This window comes from Delphinapterus leucas, chromosome 12, assembly GCF_059928025.1.
Source record: "Delphinapterus leucas isolate spDelLeu-1000000601 "Yukka" chromosome 12, BTC_Dleu_Yukka2, whole genome shotgun sequence".
In the NCBI taxonomy this organism is placed as follows: Eukaryota; Metazoa; Chordata; class Mammalia; order Artiodactyla; family Monodontidae; genus Delphinapterus; species Delphinapterus leucas.
Genome location: NC_143140.1, coordinates 68,437,344 through 68,463,448, shown reverse-complemented (window position 1 = coordinate 68,463,448; position 26,105 = coordinate 68,437,344). Strand labels below are relative to the sequence as shown.

Genomic DNA, 26,105 nt, shown 5'->3' with positions numbered 1-26,105 from the left:
CTGTCAGTAGATTTTGCCTGTCATCAGCATGATGGTAGTTACGAGGGGGACTGTGTAATGCGGTTGGATAAGTCAAAGTATGTCACATTGCCATTAATAACAGCTTAATGGAAAATTTACTAAATGTATGTTTTCATTGACTATGGAGAACATCAAATTGAATTAACATATTTCCAAAATAGCCTGAATCAAGGTTATCTCTCAAGTGGAGGGTTCTAGGATTGGAATTATTGAACCCCTTGAAATAGCATGCAACATTTTGTGTGTGCTCTATTTCTCTGCCAAGAGTGTCCCATTGTTTTCATTAGCTATTTCAAAGGGGTATCTGACCTAAATAAAAAAGTTTATGAACCATTGCTTTAATGGGTTATATTCAGATCTGTAGTACTTTTTCCTCTAAAAAATACTTTCATTTACATAACCAAATTTTTGAAATACTACATCTTAGGTTTGAGGTTTGATATCCTCTAGATAGGATCACCAGAAATGAAAAATAATATATTTACTGCATCCCCAGAAATATTACAGGTTCATATTGTGACTTTTCTTTGCTTAAAGACCCACCTACTTTTTAAAAAAAGTCTACATTAACAGTATTTCAATGTACTAAATGTATAAGTGAGTCAAGGGATTTTTTACACACAAAATAGAAGGTATTAAAATTAATCTTAATAGGAAGTGGGGATTAGCCCTGTATAGCCTGGACTGAGACGTTTTTATGCTTTATGGTTCTTTTTCCCTGTTTTGACGGAGGCCAAAGTCTGCCATGCCTCCATCAGTCAGGGTGTTCTCCCCACCTACACACACCACTGCCCTGCCCCCTCCTCTCCATCACCATCACCATCACCACCACCATCACCATCACCATCACCATCATGCTCTCAGTTTCCTCCTTCCTTATCATTCACTCACCTCTCACTCTTTTTTACCTTTGCTAGAACTTTGGAACTGCTTTTATCCTGGAAATCAAACCCCTCCACAATTCTCAATCTGTTTTCCTAGTGTTTTTTTCTACTTCCTTGCCTTACTTCATGTATATCCTCTCAAACCCCAGGGTCTGGAAGGTCAACTTTATTTTCTTTTCTGCCTTTTCCAACAATTATTCCTTCACCCACCCTCCTTCCTTTTCTCCCCTTCCATCTCTGCTCCTTTGAAGTTTCTGTCTTTTGCCCGAACTAGCCTTTTATTACTCTTCACTGCTCTCATCTCTTGAACAATCTCATGGTTACTTTTCCTTATTCATCAAGACTTTGGAAGCTGGCTGACAGTGTTCTTCTACACCCTAAGCTCTTCATGATCATAGCTTGTGCATCAATGTGGAGAAACAAGTCCAGCGGCCTGGACTTGCAGTTCCTTGACCCCCTCATTTCCAGTGACCTTCCCCTCTCGTCAGCAATTCACTGTAACTCCGCCTCTTCCGAAATCATGAAACCGCTTGTCCCATTCTGACAACAGCCACCTAGTTGTACTTCTTACATCGTTACCTTTTCTTGACCTTTGGACCCCTCAACATTCTTTCAGTACATCAGTACTCTTCCTTTGTCATTTTATTTGTTTAATTCAGCTTAGAGCTCATTATTTATCATTTCAATAACTTTCCCCCCTTTTGTTGCCAGTACCTTCAACCACCTTGTTACTCTGCCCTTTTTTTGTACCTGTTGGGTAGAAACTTCACTCTGAATGAAGCAGTCAGTGTCTTCTCTGTGCCTGTTCCTGAATGGCTGAACCTTGCTGGAAAAAGCCACATGGATAGGCAGATGGATTCCACTGTAGATTCGTTATTGCAGATCTTAAATGGGCCCTCAATACTATCCAACGATTCCCCTATTTTTGTGTGTATTCAACTCATTCTTTGTGCAAAGATTATTGAAAACTGTATTTGCTTCACCAGTCTTTTTACTTTTCTTATTCACCCTCAGTCTCACTAGGTAACTTGTTGCTATGTTACGGAGAGAATAGAAGCTAACTGTCAGGGGTTTTCATCTTCTAGCTTCTCAACATTGTATGAGAATGTTGAGATCTGGCTTCTATTACAGTAAAAGTGCCTTTCTCCTATTTTAGTTCAGTTTCTACCTGTGCTTTATGTCCCATCCCTCTCTACATTCTCAGAAATTCTAAAATATCTGACATGATCTTTTTTCTTCCTGATATTTTCAGCCAGTCCTTTCAGTTTTATGTTCTCCATCAGATGATGCCATGTTTCCCTTTTGCTACCATTCTACCACATTCCTCCCTTTCCAACCAGATTTTTTTGAGAGAGTCATTAGTCCATATCTACAATTGCTTATCTAAAGCCCTTGGGACCAGATTTGACTCAGAAATCAGATTTTTTGGATTGAGAAAAGCATTAACGTCTGTGGTATGATAACCCCAGTGGAATTTGGGGCAGCACCCTTTAATCATCACATTGTTATTTCTGCACTGAAATGTATGGCTTTCCACTTTAAATGGGATAAATAAGGGCTACAAAAAGCTTCACTTTAGTCCAGGTCAGGTTTTGCTTCCAAATGAGTTAAAACAAAAAACCTTAATTTTTCAGAGCTTTTGGATTTTGGAATTATGTGTAAGAGATAGTGGACATGTACTTGCTGCCTGTTTTCTCACCTTCTTTTTTTTAACCCATTCTGGCTTTGCCTTCCCTCACTTCTCTCAGATGGTTCTTGCTAACTCTACCAATGACCTTTATCTAAAGGAATCGTGTCACTAGTGAATGTTTTCAGTCGTCTCACTTGACTGAACAGCAACCTCAGACTCTGGTGATGCCACTTCCCTTAGCTTCCTGGGCACCATCCTCCCCGGCCCTCCTCTGTCACCTTTTTGTAGGCTCACTGTCCTCTTTCTTGCTGTCCTCTATCTGTGATTAAAGGTTGAATTTCTTCCAAGGCTTTGTCCTGAGACCACTCCTTTTCTTACTCAGTATCCTCTCCCTTGGTGATCTCACTTATGTCAGTGCCTCCAGCAACTAATTATGTGCTGATGAATCATAAATACATGCTCCAGCCCAGACTTCTCCTTTGAGTGTGACCCTTTGTTTTATCTTCTCCTCTCTTTCCCTTCCCTCCACTTTCTTACATCATTTTGTTGGCTTCCAGTTGTGCTAGAAAAAGCATTAGGATCTTTGCTATGGCTTAAAGGTCCTGCATTGCCTGGCCATTGCCCCCCTCTTCAGCTCCATTTAACTGTGTTCCCTCTCCCCTCTGCTTTTACTCCCTCTGAAGGCAATGCTGCCTCCTGCAGCAGGGCCCTCATACAGCTACTCTCTGTTTGGAATGCCCTTCCTTTCTGGGTAGTTTATTCTTGCTCATTTTTTGTGTCTTCACTTAACTCTCATTTTCCTGTGGAAGCACTCTAATTCATGTGCCCTGTCACCAAATCTGATAGTACCGTATACAGATTATAACACTAATAACAGTTGTAATTTTATTTTTTATGATCAGTTTTCTCCACTAGACTGTAAGCTCTCTCAGTACAAGGATTATGTCTGCTTTTGTTCACCACTATATTTCCAGCGTAGTGCTTGGCATATAGTAAGCAAATAGCAAACATTTTGAATGAATTATGTACATTAACTTATCTTTTCTAATTTTTAAAAGTAAGTTCTGTATATATATTTACCAGTGTAGCAATGCGGTTTCCATAGTTTTATGTGGACCCGATCCTGATGGTACTCTTACTGAAAATAATAAAGATACATTCTGAAGAATTTCATATATATTTTTTAAAGGATCAAATGCATAAAAGTCTTACTTTGATCTAGCTCGTAATTTATTCTCCTTCATGTTCTTAATTTACTTTTTCTATGTTGACTTCTTCCCCCGTATTCTATGGAGATATCTTACTAAGTCTAGTATTGCGAGCAAGTAAAATATATGCAGTATCTAGCACAATTCAGCAGACTCTCAACTTGCTCATCAGTTTGTAGGTATCACGATTAAAAATAGTTTAGCCATCTGCTAACTGACCGGACAATTTTAGTATTGTGAAAGGGTGTGGTAGGAGAGGGAGATATAGGGTCTAGGTATAATGTCAGAATGAGGCTCAATGCAGAAACCACCTTGTGACCTCTTAATACTGAAACTTAAGAGTCAGTTCAAAATTAGGAAGAGATTTGGTGGAGGTTAAGCACAGCAGAGTCCTGACAATGGGGGATTTCCCAGAATAGGGTGACAGAAGAATTTCTTTCAGCATTTTAAAATTTCGCTGAATATTTTTTAGAGAAAAAATACGTATAAAGATGTGATTCTGTGAAAATTACCATAATATGTATTTAATGTGTAATAAATGTTTCTAGGAATCAATTTGAATTAACTAGACTTTTATATTTTACTCTTTCATTAGGAAAATCAATAGATTCCCAGTCATCTCGAAGTGAATCTGAAATTGTGCCAAAAGTTGCTAAAATGACTGTATCTGGAAAGAAGCAAACTATGGGATTTGAAGTGCCTAGGTAAGGTTTTTAACCCCTCCCCCCTTTTTTGAAATTAGTATTGTCTCCTTGTTAGACTGTAGGAAAGAGAATCTATTTCAATTTTGCATAATATAATCATTGAAGTATAATGGGTCCTCAGTATGGCATAGTACAAAGAAAAGGGGATGAGAAATTAAGCTTGATTCTAGACTTACCTATGTATATTAACCTACCTCACTGTCAGTTTCCTTATACAAATTAAATATAGCTACTTTAACGTTAAAAACCTATGATTTTGTGAAATCTAGCACTGTGAGGTAGGGACTCCTTTGCCACTAGATGGTGCAAGTAAGCAGTGTTTGGAAATTAAATGTAGTTGGTGAATCAAGGAATCATTAATTAAAATTTTTTTACTATTATCTTTAAACTCTTTTAGATTTTCATACTGAATAAAATGGATCAGTATAACAAAGACAAAATATAAAATAAAACTTACCTAGAATTGCAAATATCTAGTGAGAAATGATAATAAGTCATACTTTAGTACACTCATTTATTCTTTCTTTTCACAGTCTTTAGGATTCTCTCAGGAGTTTTTATAGACAAGGGAAGTGGGTTGCTTGAGACATAACAGCACAGTTTAAAGACATTAAGTTTAATTTTTTTTTTTTTTTTTTTGGCCGCACCGTGCAACACGTGGGATCTTAGTTCCCCTAAAGACATTAACTTTAAACTTCTTTAAAAGTTTTCAGGTTTTTCAATCATTTCCTAAATCTATTATTTATAAATTATATATATTTTGTCTATCAGACACGAAACACTATTATCAAATATAAACGATAGAGGATTTTTTTTCCCCAATTTCAGGAAATACAAACTCAGCAGCCATTTTTTTCTCCCTTACAACATTCTTTTATGTAAATTAATAGAACTATCCATGAGTCTTGGTTGGGAAGAATGTTAATGATTACCTAGTTCATTTTTTTTGTTTTATTTTATAGAAGCAAGACTTTATTCATTAGATTTCAAATTTAGTGAGGGAAAGAAGTCCATATCTAGGACATAGTAGGCATTCAGTATATGTTAGTTAAATGGATGAATGAAAAAGTTAATTTTTAATTTGAGTAACTTTAGCCAGTTAAAATAACTCTGAATCCTGATTCAGTAACAAAAAGCTCAATGTATGTCTTTTCTCTCTGAATGAAGGTTGGGTTGTAAGAATCGTAAGTACCTTTTTTATTCTCATGTCTTGAGTGCCATTTAATCCTATTATGGAATTATTTTCATTGAGAGAGGAAAAAATAAATAGAATACACAATTCCTTGTTCTAAGGATTTTATAATCTTATGCAGAAGGTTTAGAAAGCAACATGCAGATAAGCATAGTACAAAGAAAAGGGAATGAGAAAATAGGCTTGATTCTAGACTTGTCTATGTATATTAATCTATATATTAGAAGTAAATGCATAGTTATCTATGTGAATATTTATAAAAATAATGGGTAATAAATGATCAAGAAAAAATAAATAGTAAATATAAGTAAATAATTCTTAGAAACCCACCTCTATGCTTTACAAGTATAATGCAAGCGTTTCAAAATCTTACAAGACTATATGCTTCATGAGGACAGGGACCATTAATGTTCATCATCATATTCCTTTCGTAGAATAGTTGTTTAAATATTTATTATTGATCAGAGTCCTTGGAGAAATACATTTTATTTTAAAAATAAACCTGGAAATAGTATAAAGGTAAAAAGCAGCCTGTGAGCCAATATTTTGATGTGGCCCTGTGGGAGATGTCATCAGAATGTGAAAGGTCTGCAAGTACAAATGGAAATACTCAGAATGCATATAGTTGCTCAAGGACCAAGCTATATTTACTTCAAATACTTTTATAGGATTTTGGGGGGACATTTATAGTAGGGATAATACTTAGGCTGTTGATTTGGTCTCAAGAAAGCACAGAGAAACATAAACACTTTTGAGTCAAGATTTCAGCATCATAGATTTCTACATAGTGTGATTCCCAGTGGCAGCTTATAAAGAAAGGATAATGCATTCCTTAGAAGAAACTGAAACAGCAAACTTTTTCTTCACTAATAGTAAAGATAGTAAATATTTCTCTAGAAAGTGCAGTAAGTAAAAATCGTTAGAACCTTGCATAGAGAACAAATAACTCTGTGCTTAACCTCTTCAATCTAAATTATTAGCTTTCCAGTATCATTTAAATAACTCTCAAAGAAAGATTAAGCCTCTAGATTCATGTAGAAATATTCCCACTCTTGGAAAGATGGTTTTAAAAAAAACAGACCGGTCACTTTAAAATAGTAGATAAGGTTACAAAATTATATCAGAAAACACCTGAAAAAATATTCAACCAACCTATACTTTCTTTTGTACCAGTCAGTAATTATAATCCTGAACCCAGAATGGTCATTTTTAGACCTCATCTTTGAGATTTTTCAAAATCTTAAAACATTAGCTTTTACTTCATATTATGCAGGAGTTTTTACTAAGTACAGACTTTTGTCGATGCTTTTCTAATTACTTTGACCCTTTTCTCTAACATTGTACAGTTTAGTGAACTAACTTGCAGTTTGCCTAAAATTTACTTGAAGGGAATGTTATTATGAAAGTGAAAGAAAAGCAAACCTTTCATGTTACTGAATTGTAAATGAAATAATCGAGTCAGGCCATGTTTTGTGACGCTCTTCCTATCCTGAGCAGGGCTGCCTAGATGGGTGGATGAGCTGAGTTGCAGGCCTCAACCCACTGTGTCAGCCATAGCTGTTCTGCTTTTATCTGTTTTCCATGTTGGAGTTAGCGTGAGCTTTCCTTTGAAGAAAAGCCTCTGTCACTGAAAACAGAAAGATTTGCAGCCAGAGATTGTGATTTCTCTCAGGTCTGATCAGAACCAGATTCTGTGACGTGACTAGTCATTCTGGTTGAATACTTTCATTGTAATTTGTAGGGTTTTTTTTTACTCCCCTAAATGCAGAGTTATCATGTTTTTGTTTTAGAGAACTAGCTGTGGTCATTCAAATAAATGTTTGCAAATTATAGTTTAAATTTGATTTACTTAACTTGGTTGGACCCTTAAAAAAAAGAATGGGAACATTTTCCACATACTGATATTTTTTCCCTGTAGTTTGAGATGAAGCTAATCTGTCTAAGCAGTGTTTAAAAAGTGAACACCAAAGTTGGTTAGTGGAGATTTGCAAAACCAAAATAAAATGGGAATGAATATGAGGCTTTTAATGAAGTTGCAAATATAACGAATGTGATTTTTTTCCTGAGGCATAGGAGGAAGGGTCAGTGTTGAGCATGTAAAAACACCCTGAGAGGGAACAATGAATCTGTTTTTGTTATTGTGGGCAAGAAGAAAATATTGACAGATTTACTGTTCGTATACATTTCCATTAGCTGCAATCCTTATTTTTGTAAACTGCTTTCTGTATGTAATTCTTCTCTGCCAGATCCACATTGAGTCACATATAATTGGTTTCATTCTTAATAACTTGCAATTTAACCTGTTCTTTGTCCTAATTCTGTGTCGTTGAAGGAAAGGTAAGACAAATCGTAGTCTGGTTGATTAGATTACATCCTTTATAGCTATCCATGGCATAGCACTGTTATAGTTTCTATGGAGGATAGTCCAAGAACTATCGAAGAAATAAGATCAGTGTTTACTTTTGGAGGCAATGTCATTGTCAAGGAGGAAATAAGTTAAGCTAGATGGTATTGCTTCTACTTTACATATCTGAGTTCCTCAATAGATTGTAAGCTTTTGGGATCAGTTGATAACTTTTTCATTTCTTTATCTTTTCTTCTCAACATCAGTGCTAGTATATGTTAATATAGTTTTTAGTGAATCAAGTGTCTGTTGAATTAATGAATTAAAACTCTTTTGCCAAAAGTAATAAGAAAATGTACACATTTAGCAATATCTCCCTTAAGGATAGTGTTTGAGCAAAAAAAATTGTAAGTCTCTGTCTGGTTGGAGGAATGAGTTAGGGATAAAACTGATAAAGCTATTTTTTTAGTACTGATTTATCTCCAGGAACACAATGCCAATTTTTACAAAATATCTCCTTTATGCCATCTGTTTTGATAGGATTGTATAGCTAAGCTATGGGCTTACACATTGAATTTCAGTTATTTTATGGGATATTTTCTTCTTATCTTAGTTTTTGGTCGTCTGTTTTTCTCTTGGGATCTTCCATGTATGTATTTGTGTGGTTTGGGTCTAGCTACTTATCATTTCCACCTTAACAGACTCTAGCCACTTAGTGAAGATCATTTTTTGGTCTGCAAGTGTAAGGAATATGAAGAGACAACTTCTCTGCTCTTCTGACATTATAGGATGTCAGTCGAATTGTTTTAAGCACTTTATTCCTATCTATGCTTTCTGTAGAGTAACTGCTGAAGAAAATGGTCATATTTTCCACACACCTCAAAAAGGACATTCTAGTGAAGATACCGGCCTTGTTTCTTCTGATGTACTTCAGACCGCTTCTAAATCAGCCCTTCCATCCCACACCATTCAAACATCAGAAGAGCAGAGTTCAACACCGACAACAGTGAAAAAGTCTAGCAAGCTGAGGCAACAAATAGATATCAAAGCAGAGCTGGAAAAGCGGCAAGGAGGGAAGCAGCTCCTCAACCTAGTGGTCATTGGTAATGCCCTTTGTTCCTCTGGATTGTCAGTCAACTGCTTAAGCCCAGTAACTTTCTAGTGGCAGCATGGAAACTCGTTCCACTCTGCATTTCTCTGTGGGTGTAAATAGACATGAAGCAAGGAGGCATTGCATCATAATGTCAAGTTTCCAAGATCACTCTGGGTGAAATAATGCCAAGTCACTAAAGAGGTCATTAGACTTGGTTGTGGCATTTTCATTTTGTGAACATTTGAAAATTGCCTGTCTCATTGATAATCTTAATTTCCAGAAATAAAGGAAAATTTCCCCCCTTTAAAGAGACATGCTTTTTTCCCTCCATTTAGACATCTTAACTGTTATTTGATAAAAATTGGTATTTATTACTCTAAACACTGACATGAACTATTGAATTACATATTCCTGCAATGCCTCAATGTGAACAACATCTAGAAAATGTATCTAGTATTAATCCTCAATCAATTTTCCTTAGGTCATGTTGATGCTGGGAAAAGTACTCTGATGGGCCATTTGCTTTATCTTCTGGGTAATGTAAACAAAAGAACTATGCATAAGTATGAACAGGAGTCTAAAAAGGCTGGCAAATCTTCGTTTGCATATGCATGGGTCTTGGATGAGACTGGCGAAGAAAGGGAAAGGTAGTCACTATTTCAAACTTTTCATTCTGAAATGGTATATAGTCTTTTAAATAAGTATGTAAATATGTTGAATATGCATGAGACAAAGCATGAAATATTTTAGAGACTATTTTTAGAAAAAAGTTTTCAATTATCAGGGAAATGTTTTTATTGTAGTTTTCATTGTAGTCTACATACATTTTTTACTCTTCCAAATTCTATGAAAATAGTTTAAAAAATGTTTATTAAAAATTTTTTTTAAAAGCAGAGAAAAAGGCAGTAAAAACCCTTAGCTAATTATTCTGTGGGAGAAGTTTCGGTTGTCACTTCCCTGAGTACATGTCAAATTGTCTTGATTTTGAATGAAAATTATGAGTAAGACTCTTAATTTAAAATTAATATATATAATGTTAATATACATAAGATTATTATATCAGGTTATAAAGGAAAGGTAACTTTTTGTAGTAAACTGTCTTCTGTCTAGAATCAAAATGACCGGTAAATTCAAATTACCAGGCTTAATTCATCTTTATACTTTCTGTACTATGCTTTTATGAGACAGAGTCAACAAACAAGTAATTAAACCTGTCTCCTACCAGGTAGATCTAATCCATTTGATTACTTCTGTATGTGTTACTGTGTTCAATGCTAACTTTGGTGAGATTTTAGGAGAATATAGATATTCATATACCTCTGGCCAAAGTATTTCTTTTGAAGTCTTTTTAGATATTTCATGTTAGAACTGGTAGGGATGGGGAAGCCAATGGCACCTTTGTCAGGAAAGAAAGAGGACACTTATAATTAAGTGAAATGGCAAATATACCTACTGTCTCAAAATAATAAAGACTGAAGCCCTCTGAAAATCCTGAATCAACAAAGAAGTTACTCTGTTCTCCTTCATTCTGAATATGATTAGAGGACATACTTGGATTTTCATACTTTTTAAAAGTATGTTTATTTTCTTGGAGTATTGATATAAGATAATTCTCAGTAAAGCAGGTCACAATATTCCTTAGCTCTTCTGGTAAATAGAATTTTATATCATAGTGGTTTGAGTTTTGTTTTGTTTTTTTCTTGTAGGTGTCTTTCTTATTCTTCATAGTATCACAAGCTTGTTTTACAACCTAGTAAGAAAAAATAGTTGGACAGTTACACATTTTGGGAAAATGAATATTGGAAAACAGAATTTTGTATGATATCAGTATTAGAAGACTAAATTTCCACCTATCAGCTTATTAAGCAGATTATTGATGTATGGCTTTTTAGTTTTTTTGTACCATCTATTAAGTAGGTAAAGAGATTGAGGACAGTATAATTAAGTTAGAATGGCTTTGTTTGAATTTACTTCATGTGTAAGTTGAGCAGGCAAGTAAGCTAATAATCTATCTCTTTCCTAGAATAATTAATAATTCTAGTGTTTTTTTAACAATAAATCTGCTAGTTGGCTGTCATATTTTTGCTGCTGGTACTTTTCTATTGCTCAGCATGCTACAATTTTTAGAATATTCCTTTATTCTGTAGGTAGCAGAAGCTTCCATATACATAATGGGAGTTTTAATTCACCACTATATATTCCTTAGTAGCATTTCAAAAATACAGTGAATTGCTTATCCTACCATGTTAAATATTTATAAATCCTCTGTTCTGCTCATGCGTTGGACAGAAATTAGTAGCCTGAGTGACATTTTCATATCCTCTCAGTTACAAATGCAGAGCAGAGCTGGGTCAAAAGAGTATGGTCAAAGCAGTCCAGGGAGGAGCTCAGACTCAGTCTTGGTTCATCACTATTCTCAGGCACTTATTTGGGGATTATTAAAGAGAATTAAGTATCATTTTTGCAAACTCAAATGGCCCATGGTTTCGGATTAAACTAGAGTAACTTGACTAAGGAGACCCACAGTTACCTGACTGCTAGGGTGAACACATAATTTACCATTATAATTGTTGGGACACTTTGGTAGTAGAAGGGAGTGCTCATTCCTTACTATGGACTATCCTGGGCAAACCAGGATGAATAATTACCTAGTTTATTGCCCATGTGATTTCCCTTTTTAAATTCCTGCAGTCTAGAAAGACTTGCTACTTTTGTAGACCCTCCTGGGCTTTCTTATATCTGAATCTATGTTTTTGTGGCTAAGAAGAGGCGCTGTGTTGGACTCCAAGAGGATGACATGGGATGTAAAACCACTACTGTCCCTGTCTCTCAATTGTTAAAAAATTGTTCATCTCCTTTGATATTTCCTGTTTGCTAAATGTGTAACATACTGACCAGCCTTACAAATGAAAGTTTTATAAGTTTATTTCTATAATTAGTGAAGCATAAATGTAAGAAAATGAGGAAAGGTACATCCTGACAGTGGTCATTCTTCATTTTTATCTTTTCTCATCTGCAATATTTATTGTTTCCCACTCCAGATATGTCCCTATATATCTTTCTTTGTTCACAATCTGTACTGCTTCTTACTGAAAAAAAAAAAAGGAAATGGGAAGCATCAATCATTTTGATTAAGCTCTTGTTGTATCCAAACCTTGTTTTAAAGCCATACCAGTGTAATTCTGTTACAGCAGAAATTCCAGATAGCCTAATTATTCAAAATAATAGACTATATAATAGAATTCCCATTATTACTTAAGAATTTAGACTGTCATTTCACCTATATTATTAAATAATCCATAACACTGATTATTTCTATGGTGCATTCTAACCATTTTATGTTTTCTTTAAGGGGAGTAACAATGGATGTTGGTATGACAAAGTTTGAGACCAAAACCAAAATTATTATATTAATGGATGCTCCAGGCCATAAGGATTTCATTCCAAATATGATTACAGGAGCAGCCCAGGTACCAGATATTTTCTTAACCAAAGTACACTGATTGTACATAAAATTTCCTGATGCTGAGGTTATAATGCTAGGATTATAACTTTTAAAATATTAAAATTTTAAATTTTAACTTTTTAAAAAATTTGAAAAAAAATAGAGAAATGTATTTTTCATGATCTCTATTGGTACTTTATAAAACCTTTTCTAATTTATTACAAAGAAGCAAATGTATAAAAGCTACAAATTTCTTTGCAGTAAAAATAATGGTAAGGGCTCAATGAGGCATAGCTTTATAATTCATTTATTACTAAGTTGGAGTGAAGATTTCAACATCTGCCTTTTTACTATATTTATATTCAAGTCATATATCTTTTTAAAGAGCTAATTTATGCAGAAATAGTGACGCTTGGGAGTCTTCCCCCTGTGGTTTTTTTGCTTTCTTAAGATTAAAAAACCATTGCAATTTGTAAGCTTACATGATTCTTAATGAGGATACTGAAAAAACCAAAGATAATAACTTTAAATAATTAAAACAATGCAAATAGCACTACACATATAGGACATTGATTTCTTCTATAATAGATGACTACTGGAAAATATGGAGAGTTCAGAAGTTTGTGTCACTTGGCAAAAGTGTTCAGTGATTGACCATTTTCTGAGTTCTTCCACCCATTTAAAGGGAATGTTTATCAACAAATGTTATGAGCATGTCAACCTAAAAAGGATGTTATATGAATAAATTAGAATATATTTGAAGATAAGGAAGTATTTGATTCTATTTAAGGAAGTTGACATATAATTTCAGAATATTAATTTACAGTCCATGGACTGAATGAGATAATGAAGATTGAAAAGTAATAATTATCACGTTGATTGACTACTGAATACAGGCCAGACTCTGTACTAGGTATTTTGCATGCATTTAGTTTAATCTAATCCTTGTAACAATTCTGTGAAATACATATTAGCCCCATTTTAAATTGATATACTTCTCATTGCATTTACCAAAGGGTATATTTTTCTTTGTTTCCTTATGTGTATGTGTGTGTATGTATGTATGTGTGTGTGTGTATGTGTATGTATGTGTGTGTATGTATATATGTTTTCATTCAGTGAAAACTTACTGAATGTGCCAAACACAATGGTAGGCAGTGTGGAGATATGATGGACTACAAAGCACATTTCGATAGTTTAATGGGAGAGGCAAACACCAGAACATACAATGACACTGAAATGTTTTTTAATCATAGAATCTTAGAGTCCGGAGTAATCATAAAAGAACATTTACTCCAAACTCCTGATGGAATTAGGGTAGGAAAGGATTTTAGAGATTATTTAATTGAATTCCATTATAAGACAAATGAAGAAATAGGCTCAAAGATATTAAGTAACGTACCCAGTGTATGAGGTACTGTGGTAGGCTTTTCTGGATACAGAGATACATATAGCACATGTTGCCTCTCCTCAAGGAAATCACAGTGTAGAAAGGTAAGACATGTAACAATGAAAGGCTAACACAGATGTACTACAAGAAGAATATACACAGTATACATGATGGATGAGGAGAGATCGCTTTTTACCACTTAAAAGGCTTCCTTGAAAATGTATAGGCATTTAAGCTCCCAAAGACAAGCTGTTGCTTAGAAGGAATAGAGAAATTGCCCAGTAATGTTTTTTGAGATGTTAATAGGAAAGAGGATCAGGAAGGATACTTACTGACTTAGGTATCTTAATACCAGTTCAATGACTTTCAATTTTTAATCTAAAAAAGTAAATATAATTTGACAGTTATTAGCAAAACCTGATGAGAAGGAGATTTACAGTCATTGAGCCTAGGATTTGGACGGTCAGGGCTTTAAGTAAACTACATTTATACCCCAGTGTTTCTGTGAGGTGAGATAGCTGTCTATTTGCCTGAGGTGTGAGACCTGCTAGTGACTACACATGAGTGAAAGAGCCAATTTTCACATTGATTGCTTTAGTTTGTGCTCTTAACTAAGAACCCTTGATCAAAAGAACTGGATCTCATTGAAGAAATTAGGAGTTTAACATTAGAAGTCATGAAGGATTGGGTATGAATGATGCACTTAAGAGTAGATATAAAGCAGAAGGAATATTTGGGTAAGAATTAAAGGAAAAAGAATAGAAATAATAGTGTAAATTGCCCCCCACAAAGTATGTACATGATACTTCTGATTTAAATTATAAAATTCTGTTGTATTCCGAACAAAGTATCTGATAAATTCTTTACTTACTTTATGATCATTTCATTTCCTATTATGGTGTGGATTATATGATGACATGTGAAAATCTTTAAAAACTGATAGCAGAAACATAACCCCTTTGCCTGGTTATAATAATTATCATGTAATCAAATATGGGAATTTTTACTTTTTTATGTCATTATTTTTTTGGCACATGCTAGTGCCAAAATTTTAATCCATCTGTGTAATTCCTTTGATTTGCTTTGTGTTTGGTGTCAGGTTGGAGTCTGCCTTTAAAATCTCACCCACACAACTAATTTAATAATCTGTCCTTTGAATTAAAATGCTGTGACATTATTTGCTGTTTTGATTGTTATTTTTTTCTTTTTTAGGCAGATGTAGCAGTTTTAGTTGTAGATGCCAGCAGGGGAGAGTTTGAAGCTGGATTTGAGACTGGGGGACAAACACGAGAACATGGCCTCTTGGTTCGTTCTCTGGGAGTGACCCAGCTCGCAGTTGCAGTCAATAAAATGGATCAGGTATTTAAAGGCTTCTTGAAAATTCGTTTTCGATGGTAGTTAAGATGATGTTCTGCCGTATTGATGACCTCAGGTGTGACTAGTATACATTTTCTTAGTCCAGTTGTCATATTTTAAAAAATAAATTCATGATGCTAATAGTAAATAAATGAGGTATTAGTAATTTTTAAGCAAGAAGACAAATTCTCACTTTCAGAATTAATTTATAAATCTTAAAGTCATTTTAAGTTATAAAAATGCATATTTATTTTAGTATAAAGAAAACCTGAAATAACCTATATTTCTAACTCCCCCGCCCAATTTTTAACTTTTCATTTTGTATGTCCATCCAATTTAATTTTACACGTAAAAATCTTTTTTTAATAATATTGGGTTCTAGTCTGTTTCATTATCTACTGTTTCAAAAAATTGACAATATTCTTGTTCATGTTTCCAAGTAATTAATAATTTTTACGCAAAGAGGCAAAGAGGTAGTTTTTATAGCTTTATTCTAGTGTATTTTAAAGATACACTAACATTTATTCAGACAATCCCCTACTTTTGAATATTTCCAGTTTTGTGTATGTGTGTGTTTAGAAATAGTCTATTCTGTGGAAATTTCTGGGCCTAAGGATATATATATATATTTTAAGACTTGCTGTACATGATGAAAATACCTTTGAGAAAAGTTCTAGTTATTTACTTCTATATGGTGTGTTCACTTCCCAAAATTCTTATCAACACTGCTGTTATTAAAAGACTGTATTCCAATTTGATATATAAAACATGATTTTTCTTCTTTAAACTTACTCTTCTATGAATGGTCATAATATTTAAATATACTTTGTATATTATCATTTGTATTTTTTCTTTTGGAATTTATGTAGTTTGCTCATTTTTGAAACTTTAAAAAAATCAATTTGTAAGCTTAATTTAAAGATATTACTATTTCCTTTTGATTTCTCTCATTATGCTTAGGTATTTTCTTACCCTGGGATCAAATTCATATTCACCTAAGTTTTTCTACATAGCTCTTTTATAGTATCATTATTACATATACCTTTTATTTTTTCCCAGTACTTTAGTATGTAAATTTTCAGACATAAAGAAAAGTTGAAAGAATGTTACAGTAACACCCATATTATACCTGCTACATAATATTCTACCACTTGCTTTATCTCATTTTTGTCTATCTACCCCTGTATCCATCCATTTATCTATCTTATTTTGACATGAATTTCCATGTAAGGTACAAGTTACAGACAGTGTTACATTTACTCCTAAATACTATAGCATGGGAATGGTTATCTAGAGTTCATATTACATATACATACACTAAGATGTCTGTTTGACTTGGAGGGGGGGGTGTCAGTAATTTTATTTTATTTCAGCAGTTGGTCCAGGCACAATTTAATAAGTTATTCACTTTTTCTCCCCACATTTGAAGTCACTTTTAGCATATCCAAAAAATTCTGTAAACATTGGAGTTTGTTTCCAGCCTTTCTGTTGTAAGAAAATTTACTTTTAGATCTTATTAATAGTAAGATCTGACATTGTGAGCTTTAATTTTAATAGATTTCATATTTAATAGATTTTATAATTATATTTTACAGTCTTGACTGTTTATATTTTATTGCAAAAATTTTAATTTTTTATATATAGCATGGTCTGAAGCATAGTTTTAAAAATAAATTGGATCTTTATCAGGTTAATTGGCAACAAGAAAGGTTTCAAGAGATTACTGGAAAACTTGGGCACTTTCTTAAGCAAGCAGGTTTTAAGGTAAGATAATTTTAAATTTATTTGGGTACTTTCCTTAAGTCTCATCTTACTGATATGAGAGAAAAAACTACTTTGCTCTTCTTGTTCAGTATTTTAATTCTTTTTGTTTTTATTTCTCCCTGATATTATGTATATCTTACATTCTTTGGATTACTTTATTTGTTTGTTTGTTTGTTTGACTGACCATTTATTGCCATGCCATGCGTGGCATGCAGGATCTTAGTTCCCCAACCAGGGATCCCTGCAGTGGGAGCGCAGAGCCCTAATCGCTGGACTGCCTGGGAATTCCCTGGATTACTTCATTTTAGAAAATTGCATACATTTTATAAATTGGCTTGGATCTAGTATAAGTAGAAGACTTTTTCTCCACCTATTAAATTAGATGTATAGGTTTAGGGAGGTCATAGAGGAATGTGGAAACTAGTAGAGAGAAATTTCTCCAGCAAAAATGTGAAATATGCCTACGTTACTAGGTAAAAATGCTTGAGTGTTTTGGAAACACTCAATGCTTAATGCTTGTAAGTTTCCCTCCCACAAAATCAAGAAAGTTGAAAACTGTTGTATCAGGTAACTTCAGGGCAGTAGTTCTCTGACTTCTATTACTTTTTAAAAAGTACAATGTTGCTTTTGCAAACTTGGTACAGTTATGCTAATAGTGAACCTTTTAATTTTTTAAAAACAATGTATTGAGTTTCATATGTTCAATCTTTTCTATAGGAAAGTGATGTAGCTTTTATCCCTACAAGTGGTCTCAGTGGTGAAAATCTAATCACAAGATCTCAGTCAAGTGAACTTACAAAATGGTATAAAGGACTATGTTTATTAGAACAAATTGGTAAGAATACTGCCATATTAATTTTAATGCATTATGAACTTGATATTAATTATTATTTAGAGTTCTTTATGGGGGACAGTGATATGTGTGAAAAAGCATAGGATTTGTAGTCAGAGGAGCTAGGTCACCAATTTTGAAATTATTTGCAATATTTAAACTGATGCTAAATTTTTCTTGTTTAATTAATGCCTGCTCTACCTACCTCACAGACTGTTGTGACATTAATGAGAAAACACATGTGAAAACATTTTATAAACTAGAGTATTATATGAATCACAGTCAATTTGCTGTTAGTATTTATTAAACAATTATTTTCTGAGAGACATGGGAGTATAGTGGACTCATTGGACATGAGTCAAAAATTACTTTAGGGCTTCCCTGGTGGCGCAGTGGTTGAGAGTCCGCCTGCCGATGCAGGGGACACGGGTTCGTGCCCCAGTCTGGGAAGATCCCACATGCCGCGGAGCGGCTAGGCCCGTGAGCCATGGCCGCTGAGCCTGTGTGTCCAGAGCCTGTGCTCCGCAATGGGAGAGGCCACAACAGTGAGAGGCCTGCATACTGCAAAAAAATAAATAAATAAATAAAAATTACTTTAAAATTAAACCTTGCCATTTTACCATTTTTTCCAGATTCCTTCAAGCCTCCTCAAAGATCTGTTGACAAGCCTTTCAGATTATGTGTATCTGATGTTTTCAAAGGTAAGTGCTACCTCTATTGGCCTACTTTAGTATGGTCCCTGCCTTTCCATTCACTCCTGACCTCTTTTGTTGGACAAAATTATTATGTTGTCTTCAGATTCTTCCTTCTTTATGCCAGTGGTATACAATTCTAGTTACTTAACACCCCTGCCTAGAAGAATCTTCAATTTACTTACCATTTCCCCATCTCATACTCACCTTCCAAGTATAAAAAAACCCTGATCCTTTATCTGTCTAGCCTCATAGTTTTTTTCTCCCGTTAGATTCCTTTAGTTTCTGTATCCTTCAACTGAACTGGATCATTCAGTATTTCCTAATCACATAGGGTTTTTATTGCCACTATGTCTACCCATGTTGTGCTCTTCTCTCTACTTGTCCATTTCCTACCCATATATAGCAGTCTGGGTCAGGAAATAGACACCACACATATGTAAAATGGGAAGTTTAATATAAAGGATTATTAATATATTGAAAAAAGTGACTGTAAGATACAAGGGCACTCTATGGTACCCTAGGGCTGAGGAAGAGAACCCAAGGAAGGACAAACTCAGAAGAGGTGTTGTAGGAGGTGTTGTATTAAATACCTAAGAATACATCCAGTTTAATGTGTACAAGGCTCTACACAGAAAAATATAAAATGGAAATGGAATAAAAGGTCTTAATAAATAAAAGGATGTAACTTATTATTCCAATATATAACTTATATATTGGAATAATCAGTATGGTAAAGATGTCAGCTGCTCCCCAAATCTCCATTATCACAGAGCAGGAAGTAGAGAGTAGATTTGGAACTGAGCAGCAATAAATTGATAATTCTGGGGTGATAATTGAGGTCACCCACACACATACCCTAAGGTGTTGCTCTGTGTTCTCTGTATCCTCTGTCACTGCATTTTTCATGCAGTTTTATAATTGTTCCTGTGCTGTTTATTTCACTTAGATTGTGAACTCCTTGAGGGCAAGTACTGTCACTTCTATATCCATATTTGCAAGACCTAGCTCAGTGCCTGGCATATAAAACATACTTAATAAATGTTGTTTAATAAATGAATAAATGAAGGTGCTTCACAAAAATCATTCAGTGAAATTGAAATTTATTATTATCATTTTCCAGCATTCTAGTAGAAGAGGAAGTACGGTAATTCTTTTCAAAATGCTTATTATCTATTTAAAATATAAGAGGTGCTTAATTTTCTTTTTGATTAATAGGGTTTGCTGACTCTACTTGTTTACCTCTTCTTTCTTCAGGCAGCTTCCTGGCTTCTGCCTGCATTGCTTGCCTCAATCTCAGTTCCCACTGAGATTATCAAATGAACTCTTGGTTGCCAACGTCAGTACACATTTTTCAGTTCTATCTTACTTCCATCTTACTTGAATTTGGCATTACTTCTGAGGCTTGTAGCCACATCCACCTTGAAACTTTTCCCCCTTGGTTTCTGTGACCGACTTTCTCCTGCTCTTCTGTTCCTTTCACCTCTCTGTATCCTCTCTGTGGGCTCCTCTTTCTCTGTCCCTTGACTCGTGTTCTGTCACTTCAGTCCTCTTCTTATTCTGCATGCTCCCTTTGGACCGACATCCATGATTTCATCTATCTCCTGCATCTTGATGCTTCCCAAATCTCCAACCCAGACCTGTTCTCACTCTGCAGATACATCTGCTAACTGCTGCTGGGCATCTCCCCAGGGAGTGTGCTCCCAGGGTACCATTCTCATGGGTTTGGTGTGATTGGTGCCCCCTTGAATGCATCTTCTCCATCTGTATGTCTTGCAGATACTTCAAATTCACCAAGGCTAAAATGGATCTTGTTCTTTAATTTTCTATCTCACAGTTAATGCACATCTCAGATTTTTCTGTTTTTGCGATTATCCCCCATTTACCTTATCACCTTAAATCTGTCATACCTTATTCTCAAATTCTTGAGTTTCTTCCCTTTCTGTAGTCCATGTATGCATTTCAATCAACCTCCCCATCTCTCTGACACAGAAACACCATCATGTCACTTTTCCATTCACAATTCTTTTCTGGTTTCCCATTACTTAACTGAGGATGAAATTCAAGCCCTAAGTGTGATTTATGAGGCCCCGTTATTATTTGTCCCATGTCTACCTCTTTTGCCTCCTGTCTTGCCCTTTCCCTCATTATTCCAAATGGTCCCCATATAAATTCCATATAAATGACACATGGGTCTTAGCACGTCCCACATTTGGTTATGACTGTGCCTTTGCACATGCACACAAACTATCTGGTAAACTCCTGTTCCTTCTTCTAAGTGCCTCGCTAAAGTGTAGTCATTCTCCATCATCATGGATTCTTTGATGAACCTTGTTTTTTTTCCATTGCACATTATAAATAACATTTGTCTCAGGACAATGTAATTGTTTTTGCCTTTCTCTTCACTAGTGTAAACTCCTTGTAGGTAGGGACTTATATTTTCATCTCTTTATTCCCAGAGTTTAGCACTGTGCCTGGTACTTAGTAAGTATTCAATAAATTTCATTTCAATAAAATTGAAAAAGGAATGAATTCCCACTTTTTCTAATATAAATATTTTTATTTATAAGAAAAGAGTAGAATGTGGTGTGTCATATTTAGTAGATATATTAAAAATTCTGAAATGATCATTGCTTAATGTTCATTGAACTACTAGTTTTATATAACTACTAGGAAACTTAGTATAGCTAGCAGTATTAAACATAGATGATATTGTTATGTGAACCATTATAAAATTTTGGCATGTTTTGTAGATCAAGGATCTGGATTTTGTGTAACTGGTAAAATTGAAGCTGGTTATATCCAAACTGGTGACCGACTACTAGCAATGCCTCCTAATGAAACTTGTACTGCAAAAGGTATTCCTCTGCAAGATTCTTTTGTTAAATAACCCTTAAGTTGAGACAGCAGATTTTTAAAAGTAGTTTAGTTATTAACTCCAGAGTAAATAACCTCTTACTGAAATTGTAACTGACTGTCAAAATGATACTAACTGTTGAAGGTAAAAATGTGAAAACATTAAACGATTTTTTTCTGTTGTGACTATGTGTGTATAAATGTACATATAACATTCTAACTGTGGTAGCATTTTTTTTCTTTTTTTTGACATTGATTCAAGAAGGCTGGCTAGGATTGACCCAGATGTATAGACACCTGTCAGATACATTTAAAATAGTATTCAGTAGCAGAAATTAAGTCTGACCCCATCCTGGCACTAAATAGTCAGTGGCAAAGCAGAGTGCTACAGTCTGTTGTTTTGAAATGTGTATTTCAGAATTACTATAAGTTAACAACCTAGATCATGTTTATACCAAAAGAAATTTTTCACAGGAAGACTTAAGAAAATAAGATGCAAATGGAGAGAATCCTAATGTTGAAAAGAGAAATTGAGCTAGTTTTAAGTGCCGCAATTATTGCTTTTGCATGTATATGACCTTTCATAATAGCTTATAACTGTTTCTATCTTCTGATCATTTGACCTTACCTGTATACATGTTCTTCTTTTTTGAATTCTGCTTAAAAGTTTATAATTCTGCACTTACCTTATTCTAGCTTCCAACTAAACTTCTGACTTCAACATAAAACTGAAGATCTGTTTTATGCTATAAAGTAAACTTGCAAACAAAAGGTCTGTGGAAAATGATTCTTTTTTAAAAAGTGTATATTATTTTTATCAAACAAAATTTTCTTGATCTCTAAGCAAGTAGAAAGAAAAAGGTTAAATGGAAATAACTTTGGCTTTCATTCCCTTATTCATCTTTAAATTTAGCTTAAATTATCTCTGCTGTTGTTTCTTAAAGTGATCAAGAGCTGCAATACTATTGAAATACTAATTTCTTTATATGTTAAAGACCTTTTTGAGAATAGGAAATTTTTTTTTAATATAATCAGACATGAATTAAAACCATGATCCTAAACCATGGTCATAGACTTTACAGATTGGCTCCTTTGTGAGCTCCAAAATCATAATTTGGTCACCTCTGAAAGTTCTACATTCTTTCCCTCTTTCTTTCCTGTCCCTACCCTACCAGAAAAACTCCAACCACTTATCTTTAACCCAGTGGTTCTTAAAGGGAAGCCATATGAGAAGCACTGCTTCACTCCTTGAGAGCCACCCTTCTAACCCAACTTGGAGATTCTCAGTCCTCAATTTCTCACCCTAATGCTTTTGATTGATTTATTTGATTTTTTAATGCACGCTTCTGTCTGAACACTTTAGGTGCTACTCTGGCTCACTAACCAGTAGTGTCCTAAAAAAGAGAACTGACTAAATCTGCTACCAACAAATGGAAATTCGAAATTACATTTTCACTTTATTAACATATAAGTTCATAGAGTGTTAAAAAAGAACTTCTTTCTCCAGTGAAGAAAGTGCTTAAGAAGATAAATATCACATGTAGGACAGTGTAACATGTTTGGGGGAAGGAAGTCAGATTATATATTATCTTCAGAAAATTTTATATTGTTAATTGAACTTCTAGTATGAAAGCTCTTAAATCCTAAGCTAAAGGCAATCTCTAGTCTATGTAAGTAGCTAGCTCCTGACTTGAATTCCACATTTCATACCAAAACTCAGATATGGTCATGTTAAATTTACATGTAAAAACTAAATGTAATTAGTTGAAAATTTGACAAACATTTTAAAATATCATAATTGTTAACGTTTTTAGAGTCAGGAACCTCTTTGACACCTTGATGAAAGTATGGCCCCTCTTCTCAGATTAATGCAGATGTGCACCTACATGAAACTTTGAATAAAACTTTAGGTTGTCTCAGAGCCCTTAAAGTTCTCCTTGAACTCCCAAAGAGTCTCAAAGAAACTCAAGAGTATGCTATATGGAAAAAATAAGTATTTTCAGGAGGAGATGGGTGAATTGTAATTTACTAAAAACATGTCAATCGAGAACTGTTCCCCAGTGGTTGGTCTACATACTGTCTTCATCGTTAAGACTCAAGTTCCTATAGAAAGGAACTTACCCCACAGAATCAGAAAATATGAGAAACCTTTTAAAAGCCTTTATTCAAATACCTGAGTTTTATTGCCCTTTGCAATTATACTCTAGGATTTTCCCTCGGTAATAAAGGTAGCAATAGCTGGGATCATTTTTAAATTAAATTTTCTTACACTATTAATCTCCTCCTTTTCATAAAATTATTTATCATTGTGCATCTGTCTCTCTGGGAAGCAGTTCTTTTGAGCCATGAATAATGAAGGGGCCTGCCGAGGGTACCATCTGACTGAGCACCGATGCCCTGTGGGTTACTCAGAGATTGTTTACGTCGTTGTCTAATTGGAGCAAAGCTTAAATACTACTAGTCATCTTCCCCAGTCTCATCTATTATGTTTTGAAAATAACTGGGACTGTACTATTATGCCTGTAGCCGTTAATAGAAGAGAAGTATTAGAATGGGGCCTATTTAATGAATATACCAGTCGTATAAATGAGTTTAAAAAATCTTGATTAAATAAGTAGAAATCAGCCTTTTATGGACAAATACAAGACACTTTATGTTTAGGGTGGTGGTCCAGAAGAGTCAAGTCTAGAGGAAGTGTGTTTTCCTCAGTGCTTACAGTTAACACTTCTCAATCTCAATCCATTCATATTGAAAATGATGAGTAGTGACTGATGAGGCACAAATCAGCCAAACTCCCTTGGTTGTTATGGTTTGATATTGAGATGTTTCACTGTATGCTTTGGTTCTTACTCATTTCCAGGAATCACTCTGCATGATGAACCTGTTGACTGGGCGGCAGCAGGCGATCATGTTAGTCTTACGTTGGTTGGGATGGATGTCATCAAAATCAAGTGAGTGAGAAAATGAGTTTAAGCGACCATTGTTTTGGATGTAGGACCTCAAAACGCGTAAAATTTGCAATTCACCAGCTCAAATGAAAGAATTGAGTGTTAATTCTGAATCTCATTTGGCCAGAAATAGGCACTTGTGGAAGTGTAAGAATGATAAGCAGAACCTACTAAAATTTAAATTAATACGTGTCAACGTGTGTACCTGACATGTTCTTTGAGGGAAAACAGTAATGTATGAAAATGACATAAGGTTAATAATGGTGTAAAGCCATGCTTTAACCCAAAAGGGACTATTTAGAAAAAGTCCCTAATTTACTGGATTGTTTTACCTTGTTAATGGTTTTAAAGGTTTCCTATTGGATGTGTATTTAATTATCCCCCCAACTACCTGCTCTCCTTTTTTGTTTTTGTTTTGTTGTTGTTACAGTGTTGGCTGCATATTTTGTGGCCCCAAAGAACCCATTAAGGTTTGCACTCGTTTCAGAGCCCGAATCCTCATCTTTAATATTGAAATTCCTATCACTAAAGGATTTCCTGTAAGTTTCAAAATGTTTGTTACTGTTTTTATAAATTCAATATAACTTTATCCTAAAAAGTAGTAACTCTCTTTATAGGTGATGTTGCTATTGTTATTTTCAACTAACATTTGTATTACTCTCATCCAGAAAAACATGAAATTGGAATTTGAAAATCATCTTTATTGTGTTTTTTTTTTAATTTTGATCCTTAAGTCTGGGGATATTTTTTTCAAAAAGGCATTGAGAAGAAATTTCATAATCAATAGGATACAAACTGATGATAAAAAAATCGTTTAGGGAAAATCGTAGACACTTTTTTGCTGAGTTCCAAATGTTACTTCTTAGACTGGGTCTTTCTGTTTTGGTTTTTTTTTTTTATAATAAGCTTATTTGTAGTTTTTCTGATTATAAAAGTAATACATTGTTATGGAAAATTTTGGAAAACACACAAAAAATAAAAATGATAAGAAAATTCTGGGACACAGCAGTTAAGAATCCTCCTGCCAATGCAGGGGACACGGGTTCGAGCCCTGGTCTGGGAAGATCCCACATGCCATGGAGCAACTAAGTCTGTGTGCCACAACTACTGAGCCTGTGCTCTAGAGCCCTCGAGCCACAACTGCTGAAGCCCGTGCACCCTAGAGCCCGTGCTCTGCAACAAGAGAAGCCACCGCAATGAGAAGCCCGTGCACCGCAACGAAGAGTAGCCCCCATTCTCCACAAGTAGAGAAAGCACACACACAGCAAAAGACCCAACACAGCCAAAAATAAATAAATAAATTTAAAAAATCATATTTAACATCTTATTAAAAAACAGAATCTTCTATAATTGTGTAACCTATAATTATCTGTTCTTTACATTTCAGAGTATTTTTTTGTGTACATTGGTATCTATGGGTATATTTTGGGGATGCTTGACCTAGGTAAACTTTAATTACGCTGAAGCTGTGAGGTTGGTTTGCAGGTTATCATTGACTAGCACCATTTGAACATGCACATTTATGGGGAGAGGGGGATTTTATACTGTATTGTTACTTATCCAGAAAAGATACTACTTGTGAATAGCATGAATTCTTTGTTTTATGTGTAAATTTTTTTTCAGCTATTTGGGGCCGTACTCTGTTTATAGTTTGGTACCTTGCTTTTGCCATTTAACTAATGGACATTTTCCCCATTAGACTTATTTTTCTTTTCTTGATCAGCTTATTATATAGTACAGGTTCTG

The 26,105-nt window shown here is 34.5% G+C and overlaps 1 protein-coding gene across 6 annotated transcripts in view; it reads left to right on the top strand.

Annotated features, from left to right (window-relative positions):
* HBS1L (HBS1 like translational GTPase) overlaps nt 1–26,105 on the top strand; it is an 81,469-nt gene that overhangs the window by 47,256 nt on the left and 8,108 nt on the right. For all 6 annotated transcript variants that reach the window (XR_002642532.2, XM_089922017.1, XM_022557220.2 and 3 more), the window contains 11 exons: nt 4,339–4,447; nt 8,824–9,086; nt 9,558–9,723; nt 12,429–12,546; nt 15,124–15,270; nt 16,957–17,031; nt 17,749–17,866; nt 18,496–18,564; nt 21,309–21,413; nt 24,272–24,362; nt 24,790–24,898. Coding sequence is in view for 5 of the 6 variants with exons in the window: in XM_089922017.1 (XP_089778143.1) it covers nt 4,339–4,447; nt 8,824–9,086; nt 9,558–9,723; nt 12,429–12,546; nt 15,124–15,270; nt 16,957–17,031; nt 17,749–17,866; nt 18,496–18,564; nt 21,309–21,413; nt 24,272–24,362; nt 24,790–24,898 (1,370 nt within the window). In the remaining variant the exon portion in view is untranslated. The remainder of the gene's footprint in view (nt 1–4,338; nt 4,448–8,823; nt 9,087–9,557; nt 9,724–12,428; nt 12,547–15,123; nt 15,271–16,956; nt 17,032–17,748; nt 17,867–18,495; nt 18,565–21,308; nt 21,414–24,271; nt 24,363–24,789; nt 24,899–26,105) is intronic.